This window comes from Helobdella robusta (genome assembly GCF_000326865.2).
Source record: "Helobdella robusta unplaced genomic scaffold HELROscaffold_9, whole genome shotgun sequence".
Taxonomy (NCBI): Eukaryota; Metazoa; Annelida; class Clitellata; order Rhynchobdellida; family Glossiphoniidae; genus Helobdella; species Helobdella robusta.
In genome coordinates this window covers 726,365-738,260 of record NW_008705512.1, presented here as the reverse complement: position 1 = coordinate 738,260, position 11,896 = coordinate 726,365, and the positions used below count along the sequence as shown (strand labels likewise).

Below are 11,896 nucleotides of genomic sequence, written 5' to 3'. Positions count from 1 at the left end.
AGTCCTCACCAGATGAACATTCAAGTAATTTTTACATGCGTAGATTGTCCTCAATCAAATGGACTAAATGAAAGACTAAATCAAACACTGGTTAATAGAATAAGATGTAAAATAAACAGTGGAACAAAACAGGCATGGTCTACCATTGCAGATGAATGCGTCAAAGAATACAATCGTACAATCCATAGTTCTACAAAATTCGAACCAGAATACTTATTGTATGGCACAAGGTCAGCTATCATCCCAGATGACCTACCAGAAAGCGATATAATAGCAGATAGAATGCAAGCATGTAAGAATTCCCAGCAAAACTTTGAAATGAACAAAAAACGAATTGATAAAAATCGACAAGAATATGAATTTAAAGTGGGCGACCAAGTCTATATCCAGAATGGTAATAGACTCAACCGAAGTAAGATGGATAAAATAAGAGTTGGTCCCTTTAAAATTCTCAAGAAAGTTTCTTCATCGATTTTTGAAGTAGACTGTGGAAGAAAAAAAAAACAATCTAATCTTTTTCATATTAACAAATTGTCACTTTATATTCCTCAAAAAGTAACGTGAAGGGGGGAGATGTAAATGTAACCACATTTATGTATTTATTTCATATCTATGATATTCAATATCTTTGTTATATGTTTGATCTTTGTTTGGGTTTCGATAAATGTGCTTCGATAAATGTGCTGCGATAAATGTGCTGCACCACGTGATTGACATATTTTATAATTTATTTGCTTTATGAGTTTCGTATGAATAAGCCTGTAATTGATTACTGTTTTACAGGTATGTTTTCTTTAATTTATATCTCTGTATTATTTTATATTATTTGATTATATGACATTTAATTTGTTTGAATGAACTGTTTTACAGATTAATAAATCAGGTTTTATTTAGAAACAATCTTACATATATATATATATATATATATATATATATATATATATATACATACATAAAAGATATACATAAAAGATAAAAACAAAGGTTGTAGAATTTGCTTCTGATGTAGTCTATTAGAAGCACTGTACAAATTCAATAAAACAATTTAATAAATTTAAATTGTATAATTTTTGCCGCAGTTTATTATTTAATTTACTTTTATTAAAACTGCATGTTGATAGAAAACTTAATGTTGTATATGATGTTATTATTTTTTTTATTAATTCATAATAGTGGTTTGCATTCTGTACATCATTGAAATGATTTTCCATGTTAAATAAATCTTCGTTGACACATTGTAGGTGTATGTTGCTTTCAATTACAAGTTTTTTCTTAAAACAATAATTATTTATTTTTAATAATCTTTCTGATTCTTGGCAGATCTGAAAATCATTAAAATTTATTGCTTTTACCAGAAAATAAATAAATGTATCATTTTTATTTTAATACTCCTTTTGAGGGATATGTCAATTGCCCATTGTCTTTTAGTATGATGAGATGATTTGATGATTCGCTAAATATGTTTCTTCTGGCTGAAATCAAGCATTTTCTGCATATTTGTTGGGATTTGTAACAGCATATTAATGCAAAATTTTAAATAAAGTAATGAAACTCTTTATATTCTGTATTTCTTATGACAAAAAGCCATTTTAACAAAGGCATCCTAATAATAATAATAAACCCATAATACAAAAAAAACATATTTTCCATTAGAATCAAAATTAGCATTTTATAAAACGTAATAAGAAAATGACCAAATCCTTATCGTTTTATTTGTTAAATATCTGATAGTAAGCCGGCAAATGCCAATGTTATTGTGTTGTATATTAATATTTGGTTTGAATTAATCAATATTGCTTCAGCAATCCTTTGTTTATTATATATAAATACTAAATTAATTGCCTCAGTTTGTGTTGTCTTGGTTTTTGCCTTTTCAAATACCACACCAGGAAATACTGTTGGGTAGGCATCTTTCTGACTTTTTTATTTGACTTTGAAAAGGATTTTGAATCAAAATGTTTACTACATATATATGATCTTTTTCTTTCAAAACCTCTACACCTGCCATTCAATGCATTGATCCACTGACTTTTTATAGGTGATTTTTGAGGAATGCTGTAATGCATATTGCATTTTGTCAAAAATGAATTATTGAAATTTATATCTATTAATCCATGGAGAGAGGTCAAGTGAATCATAAAATATGCAAATGATATAAAAATATTATTAAGATCATATTATTACCTGTGCATAGATATATTTTGGTCTTTATATGTCCCATTACAATTTTTTACTATACACTTTAATGGCATTTTTAATTTAATAAAAGATAGAAATTATATTCAAAAACTAACTTAATGCTTATCGTCTGCTCAATTCATTCCAAAGATCAGAAATTTTCAGGTAGCATATCCAAAAAAATGTATACAATTATTTGATTCAATAGCAATATTTATTATAATTGAAAAAATATATTGATTATATTAAAATTTAAAGTAACATCAATATGGTATTCCACATTACTATTTTAATTAATAATAATAAAATAAAAAGATTTATGTGGCTTGTTATCTAGTTCTAATTAATTAACCAATTATTTGTTGTTGATAAAACAAGAAAATTTCGATGCCAGTACAAACGTTGATTTTTTAAAGTACACGAACGAACATACCGACATTGAAATTTTTGAGTTTTTTTTTAACATTAATTTATTAGACAGTTTAAAAAATAAAGTCAAAAATTCAAAATAAAAATACAAAAAAGCCTCTCTTCTACTAGTATGAGTCTAGTTTTTCCTGGCACAATGTAACATTTGTAAAACTTTTAAGAAAGTGACATTTATAAAATCAAAATGGATCAAAATTCAGTTAAATTATTAAGTTAAAAATCGATTAAAACTGCCATAGAATGATTTCAGCAGTAAAAAATGTTTACAAGAATTTGCCGCCGGTAGTACAAGAACAGGAAAGAAGCTAAATATAGATTGGAAAACTGAAAAACCCATTGACAATTTGGTGCTAAAAAAGTTTGCTTCCAAGCTTCCTGACCTTGAGAAGAAGGTCAACACTATAAAGCCATTCTTATATATAATTCAATGGTAAAAATAGTTGCAATAACAATTTAATACTGAATAAAAACTGGGAAAACCACTAATTATAAACAAATGTATTAAAACGTGATATTCTTATTATTGTTAAATCTGGCGAGGATTTATTTGACGGCCCAGTTTGTGTAAAAATATAGAGAATCAAGTAACTATGGCAGATACAAAAGTCAATAGAATGAAAGTTTTTGATTCGAGTGGAAATTTGAAAACAAATGCAAATATGCACAACAATCGAGCGATGTAGTCGTCTCCTGGCTTTAGAGGGAAAACTCTTTCTGTTTAAGGTAAAAATAGCTGCAACAACACATTAATACCGAATAAAAACTGGGAAAACCACAAATTGAACAAATTACGAATAAATGTATTGAAACGTGATATTCTCACTATAGTAAAATCTGACGAGGATTCATTTGACGGCCCAGTTTGTGTAAGAATGCAGAGAATCACGTTATTATGGTAGATAAAAAGTCAATACAATGAAAGTTTTTGATTAGAGTGGAAATTTGGAAACAAAGGCAAATATGCACAACAATCGAGCGCTGTAGTCGTCTCCTGGCTATATGTACCTGAGTCTACAGGCGGGATTGGCTGCTTGTCATCAAAAAACCTCCTCTCAAGAGAATAAGCAAATTTTTTTAACAATTTTAAACATACGTTAAAATATTTTAAGCCTCATATCTAATTATATTAATGTAATTTTTTCAGATTATAGTAATAGGGGCAAATTTATACAAAATAACCTCAGCCTTAGACTAACTATCTCTGACCGAACGGGTGATAGTTATAAGATACTGGTAGCTTTGAAATCTCCTGAAAGAGTGGAAAAATGTTTTGATGTGACCCTGACTTTCAATGGAACGGTTTTTATTTCTACTAGTCATCTTAAATTCATCGTCATGAAATTCCAATGGTTTTGAAAAATTGAATTGTGAGAAACTTCAGGGCATAAAAAACAATACGGAAGAGATAAAGGCGCAAACACGAAAAATGATATTTGGAAAAAGGCTTATTCAGCGCTAAGCGCAAATCTGGAGAATTATCCTAAAAATATTATAATGCAAATAGAAAGCAGCAGAGATGAATATTTACAAAAAAGTGAATACAGCGTGGAGAATATTGGTAGGCATTATAAAGGCTATTTAAATTTGTAACAGAAAATCACTCGAAATTTTTTTTAAGTGAGAACTATATTCATGATTGGTTGAAAGTAGAAATTTATGGATGAATGTTTGTTTATTGATATATATATATATATATATATATATATATATATATATATATATATATTGAGTTGTTAAATTACGAAATTAATTGATTCTTTTAACTTTCTTTTTTTTATTATTTTGTAATTGTTTGAACTTTGTTTTAAACATATATTCATATTCACATATTTGTGTTTAATTGTTTATTAGTTAAATTTGTGTGTGGGCATAGGGACAGCTTGTCTTTGCCCATGTTTTTTTTCATAATAATAATAATAATAATATTTTAATGAAAAGTATCTTCCTGTAAGCTTTAACAGAATGCTACTTGAAAATAATGGGGTTCCAGCTAAAAATGGAAACACAGAAGACCATTTGGGACATGTTTGTGAAGGGTGTTAAACTAAAAAATGAAAAATTATTCAACGATATTTTTGTTTTAATTTGACAGTTTGAACGAAGCGGATGAATACTTTTGGAGGAATGACATGCTAAATAATTTACAAACGACGGTTTTCTATGGAAGAAACGGAAAATAATCTTAAATATTTGACTTGCTGTATCTGCGTATTATTTTGTCACTGTATGAAAGTATGACTGTCATTTCATTTGCAATAAAAATGTTTAAGAGCAAACCATAACAAAACAACAAAATTGAAATGACTAATAATGTTGTAATTATTTAATTATAATAATAACAAGACTTTTTTAACATTCTGTCGTCGTGGGCCTTAAATTTCTGTGTAGATACATTTCTCTGCTCCGGTAAGTAATGCAATGTAATGTAATTAAATTGAACATGATTTGAAAATAACTAAAAAGAAAGAAAATCAAAAAAATAAATAATTTAATCAAATCAGCTATTCTTTGAGAATAAGAAGTTATATTTCTTAAGCATTGTAATTCAATAGAAGTAATTGCTACATATAATTTTTATTTATTTTACCTTTTATCCTTGTTTCTTCGCGCTCATTACTGCCTAAACCAATGAATTGTTAAATAAACAAATGCTAGTGACGTAAGAGGGATGTGCGCTCAATTCTCTTAGTGAAATAATTCTATTTCTAATCGTATCGTATCATATTAGAATACTTATAGGGTACAGACCTTCGAACGCACCCGCGCACATTTTTAGTGCTCTTTAAGTCTGGTCTCATAATTTAGTTTCTAAGAACAATTATTCATCTCATCAAATTTAACAATTTTCACATTTTTATAATTCATTGATAAGTGTTTATTCCTTTTTTAAAGATTTCATTCATTTAAATTTGTTAATTGAATTATTTCATGCATCCGCATAATATTTTATTTATTTTTAAAGAATTCATTTGTTTCAATTAATTATTAACTGATTTATTTCATGCATTTATATGTATAGGCATATTTAGTATCTTTCATCTGGTGAACATAAAGCCGCGGTCACTCGATATCTCTTGCTTGACAGGCATCTCCTGAATAGAATATACGGTAATTTTATCATATTTTTGTTTTTTTTCTGGTCATTTTACAACATTGCATGCATGGGTTGTTGGTTTTGAGGTTATTCGCAAATGACCAATCTTTATTTTATAGTTTCTGATGGATAGAATTACTGGACATTTATAAGTTCTACTTGGAAGAGTGAAAAAACAAAAAAAAATTTGGTTTAACCTGCAATGAAATACTGTTAAAGAAACTGAATCTGAAAATGTTTTCAAAATATCAAATTTAAAATAAAAACTGGAATAGGCTGGTGTTTCAAAAAGTACTACCAAATTTTCAGTGTATACTGTTCTATAAATAAATGAAAGGTCCTGAAGCCAAATCTTTCGATGAATTCGATAAAAGTAGAACTTTTTCCGATAATCCCCCATCAAACACCGCAGTTTTCTAACTACTTAATTTCTAAGAAAGAATTTAAAAAAAACTATTCAAGTTATCTCATTCGGTAGAAGTGCCGTGTCTCGCGCTGCTATTACGTGATATCATGGTTCGAATGCTGTCTGTCCAAAACTCAAAAACTATCAAACGTGTAAGGTGCGGTGGGTGATTGCGCGTGCATGCAAACGATGTGGCGGGGATAGTACAACCTGTGTGGTACAAAGGTTCAACTACAACTAGAGGAACATGTGTGGATCTCTGCGTTTGACAGAGCTGTATTATAAAAAATGAATAAAAAAATTCGGTGTTGGTTGATGACAGTTTAATGAATTCATCAAATAATTTTAAAAGAAGCACGTGAACACATTAGTACGTATTACAAATTAAAATTGTTACCACTATGAAAATTAATAAACTGCAATAAAACAATCTTAACAGGAGATCAGTGATCATAGAAATATTATTTGATTATCTGTTAATTGACTATCATGGAGTTGAATGATTTTAAAATTATCTATAACATAAGAAAAACGAATTGACATTAGAAAAAAATTTGTACCGTACCGTACGTGTACCGAGACTCCAGGCACATGTACGCACTGACAGAACATTGAGTGGTTCTAAAACACTAACTGATCAATGACGCACGAGAATTAATTTCAACGTATAATGAGTAACATGGCATTGTTACATGATTGAAACTGATGGATTTAAAAACTCGACAAGTACATTTTAATTTGTCATCAACATAGTTTGAGTGATATGATAAAACCTTTACGGGTTTAAAATTAATTATCAAATACTAAACATTTAAATTCAATATCAGTCAATCAGTTGATCAATACTGATAAATAATAAATATAAAGAGCTTATAAATACAAATTGAATGAATACGTGCATTAAGATTGCAAAACATTTAATACTTTGGTTGGTTGTTTGGTTGGTTGGTTAGTCGGTCGGTTGGTTGATCGGTCGGTTGATTAACTGGTAGTAGGATAGAAATTAAATATGCAAAATATTGAAGTATATCATTTGAGGATGAGTTTCCACGATTGTTACCAATATCTATTATAATTATAAAAATATAAATGAATATTATATATTACATGTACGAGTATATATATGTATATGTATATATATATATATATATATATATATATATATATATAATTTTCAAAATTTGCTCAATAAATTTAACGCATCGTGTCGTTAACATATAAGAACACTAACAGTTTACTCACAATGAATCGTTAAAATGCTAGCAACGTATCATGATGAAAGGTTCATATATGTTAATGTATATAAATAAAAATATATATTAAAATGTTACAAAAACTAAACTTGAAATAATCTATTATATCGTTAGATGAATGAAAACTAACAGATCAAAACTGAAATAATTAAAAGATAAAAAGCTCTTCATCGTCTGAAACCTGCGAAAACGTTTTGCAACACTTCAAACAACGACAGACAAGCGCACGACGACGAGGATTTCCTTCAACAAACATCTACGTCAAAGACACATCAACACTACCTAACAACACTACGTAACAAATTTTAAACTTTCAATAAAGAGACATATCTAGACAAGTGCATTAAAGAGAATGCAAACATCTCAGACCTCTACCAGTTACTCCACACGAAAACATTGCAAGGCAGCAACAACAATACACATCATATGCAATGCGTGGAGCGTGGTTTCTCTGTTTCGCTGTGTGTATCTCTGGAGGGTGTACACATGAGAAATTGACATTTAACCTTTAATAAGCTTTACGCAAGTCTCAAACGATCAGTCAACACAAGACAGCACATGGCAGACATCAATCAGCAGCAATACGCATATGTTTCACACGCCAGTTTCAACATTTAACAACAAACACCCATCAACATCTCAAACAACGAACATCTCAAACAACGAACAACTCAAACAACGAACAACTCAAACAACGAACACCTCAAACTACGAACAACTCAAACAACGAACAACTCAAACAACGAACATCGTGGTCACTGCAATGCACGCAACCTCACCGCAAATTAAATGAATTCTAAATATATAATCATGAGTTCAAAAAAGGCTTTATGTATAAATATACATATTTATATATTCAAGAAAACGTAATGACAAACAAAGCTGAAGACAACAAAATTATAAATAAATACTAAAATGTTAAAAGTCCAAAACATAATACATGAATATGAATATATAAATATATATATGATTAAAAATTATATAAACACGATGAAACGTTATTCCAATAAAATAAAATACATAGAAACATCATTAAATTCAAGACAGCAGATGATTGCTAACTTCACAGAGCACGTGCACGTTGCATTAGTCGGTTGAGTTGAAAAAATAATGTCTAACTAGCAACGCGCCATTGAAATGAATAATGACGAACAACTGAGTGAGTAAAAAAAAACAAACATCCAGAAGAAAACATATAATATGTATTTACAAGATTTGAAACAGAAAAACTATTTTAACATAAAATGACTTGAAATTGGGAACAATCAAACAATTTTGTCAACAGATCAATCAATCAATCATTAAATCAACCGCTATCAGTCAATCTGCTAACTGAACAACTGATGAACCAATTGACTACCTGACGACACACAACCAACAAGATTCATTCGTTCATTCATTCATTCATTCGTTTATTTATTTATTTATTAAAATCCATTATAATTTTATTCCATTCTCAATAGAGCCAATTGTGGCAACCGGCCAGTTCTCAATTATAACGCATTTCAAAGCAACAGATTGTCAGCTGAAGTTTTCATTTAATGATAATTAATTTATTAAGTATCAGTTGGCCTTCTAATATGTTAATCAATTGGTTATTCAGCAATTGACCAGTTGGCCAACACATGAATGGATTGATGAAAATGCTTTCAATTATATAAACCTATGGAAAGAATAAATTGAATGAATTATTGATTAATCGATTGATTGATTAATTGATTAAACGAAAGAATGATTAATTAGATGCTGATGATTGATTGATTGATTGATTGATTAATTGATTGATTGATTGATTGATTGATTGATACGGGGTCGTTCAGCCATACATGTCCTTATCGAGAGCCTTCTTGTACCCCGCCTTGGCAGGGGACCTGGTGGGTCGATCGTTGTGGATGAATGATGGGTCAGACTTCTGCTTGAGGCGGTAGATGATGACCATCAGCAAGAGTATCAACGTCAACAGCGCAGCAATGCTTCCTGCTATGATGCCTGCAAGGAGATTTCCATTATTATTTCAAACTGAATTGTAGAATAGAACTAATATTAAAAAGTTTGGTCGATGACAGGTTAGCTATGTCCAATCTCGTTAATTCACACTGACCCGGTTCGAATGCAATCTGTTTAAAAGTCAGAAACTATCAAATGTATGAACATAATGTGATGCAGTGTTGCAGCCTTTGTGAACGAAGTTCAGCTTGCAATAAATATGGGACAACACGTAAGCACTACACCATAGGTCTATCTGATGTTCCTCATTTATCAGCCCAACAAAATTTTCAAAGTCACTAAAAGAGTATTAATAAGCAAAACACATCCAGAGCAGCTTGTGCAAAAACTCAACCCACCCCATCTCCTCCCACCACCCCACTCTACCATCAATCAACCCAGCGCCTTTCTTCCCCTCAACCAATCACCTCACTCGCCCCCGCATCAAACCTCAGCTTCACACTCCATCAACCAACCACCTCATACTTATCAACCCACCACCCCATCAACTGACCCGCAAGTACACCAGGCTGTCTGACGTATGCCAGTTGAGGTAGGTGGTGCACTCCAGACATGGAAGAGAAGTGTGAGTGGATCTCATTTGTCTCCTCTTCATTCAAGTCGATGGACACATCTGCATCTGTGCGGGGACGTGTTAGTTTCAGTTGTTCAGTGTTTGTTGACTGAGTGCAAACTACTATCTGCTAGTATGTGAGTTTGTGTACATGTTTGTGTACATGTTTGAGTGCATGTTTGTGTACATGAAAGTGTGTGCTGTTTAGATTGTGACTAACAAGCATGTGGGCATGATTAGCTGCATACTATTTAATTGTATTTATAAAATTGTATTGTGTGTGACATCCATTAATTGTGCTTGCTAGCTAACAAGTATATAATCTAATAAGAACAATCTGAAAAATGAAGCAAATATATGGCAAGTGATCATGCAGAAAGAAATAATAAAGGATCAATTGGAAACACTCAAGGTCTGTCTGAACAAGTGAACAAACAAAATTGTAGGAGGTTGTTTGAGATTATAATTTACTCACATGAGTGGGCTAACATAAACGATGTTGATAAAGATAACAAGCTTGATCCCATTAGTCGTTAGTTCCAATTATTTATTCAATATTTATTTATTCACAGCACTTGCTTTCAACATAATTAACTACACACAACTGGCAGTGAATAAAATGCAATCAACATTAACTAACACTACTGAAACACTATCTAATCTAGCAAACATGTGCACACAACAAATGTAACAAAATGAAAACAAATACATCACCACCTTCATCATCTTCATCCTTATCTGGCGAGCTCGGATCAAACTTGTTATCATTATCAAGATTGTTAATGTTATCATTACCATCATCACCATCAAAATCCTCTCTGTCCAATGTACCAATCTTCTTGGCTGCAATTTCAGTGGTCCATGTGAGAGTAGTAGAAACCACGACGGCAGTAGTAGTCTTAGCTGCTGTGGTAGTAGTGGTTGTGGTAGTAGTGGTTGTGGTAGTAGTGGTAGTAGTAGTAACAGTAGTAGTAGTAGTAGTAGTAGTAGTAGTAGTAGTAGTAGTAGTAGTAGTACTAGTAGATGTAGATGAACGAATGGGGGAAGTGATCCTAGCCAGAGTGACTCTGACAACACTCGATGTTGAAGCAGTTGACGGACGAATAAAGAATCTTCTTGTTGTTGTGGGGATGCTGGGCAGAGTTGTTGATGCTTTGCGAAGAGTTGTTGTTGATCTTGATGTTGTGGTTGTGGCTCTCATTGTTGTTGTTGGAAGAGTTGTAGTTGTGATTGTTGAGGCAGCAGTTGAAGACTTTTTCTTATTGAGGTCAACATTAAACAATTTTGACACATGCGATGGTGAAAACCTTTCACCATCTTTCTTCTCGTCATCATCATCTTCCTCAATAATCTCTTGCCTGGGTCCACCAGGGGGTTCAAAAAAGTGATGATGTTGTTTCACAGTGCTCAGACGGTCGGTGACGACCTTCCTGGTCTGCTGACTTCCAGGCTGTCCATGTAGGATTGAAAATGTTGTCTGGTAAAATCTGCTAAACGCCGGCGGTGTGGTGAATGATGATGACGGAGGAGGTGCCATTGTCAGATCTTTTTTAACGTCTGAAAGATTCAAACAATAAAAACTAGTTGAGATAGTTTATAACAAATCTCAATTTTAATATGAAGTTATCAATCCAAAAACAACAAACACTTAAAATTTAATGAATATCAAACACTCTAGCAAGATGCTGCTTGGCCTGTGTGTGTCTCTTGTTGAAATGAATTCACAATATTTTTCACGAGTCAACAAACCAGAGTTGAAAATGTATTAAAAAAATGACTAACAATAACTTCAGTAATAAAACTATAAAAGCATAACAATCAATGGAACTAAATTTGAAAAGCAATAATTTGATGAGGAAAAAAAAGATTACATTCTCCTGAGCTTTCATAATCTTCATCATCGTCATCATAATCATCCTCTTCATCATCACCGCCATCATCATCTTCATTGGCATACTTATCGAAATAAGTACTGT

General features: G+C 31.3%; 1 protein-coding gene across 1 annotated transcript in view; it reads left to right on the top strand.

Moving 5' to 3' along the window:
* The window catches only part of HELRODRAFT_165992 (hypothetical protein), a gene marked incomplete at both ends in the record, with an annotated part of 3,845 nt that extends 804 nt beyond the window's left edge, over positions 1 to 3,041 (top strand). Inside the window, 2 exons of the mRNA XM_009033034.1 lie at positions 1,687 to 1,730; positions 2,847 to 3,041. Of these exons, the coding sequence (XP_009031282.1) occupies positions 1,687 to 1,730; positions 2,847 to 3,041 (239 nt within the window). The remainder of the gene's footprint in view (positions 1 to 1,686; positions 1,731 to 2,846) is intronic.
* Between the last annotated feature and the right edge of the window lie 8,855 nt (positions 3,042 to 11,896).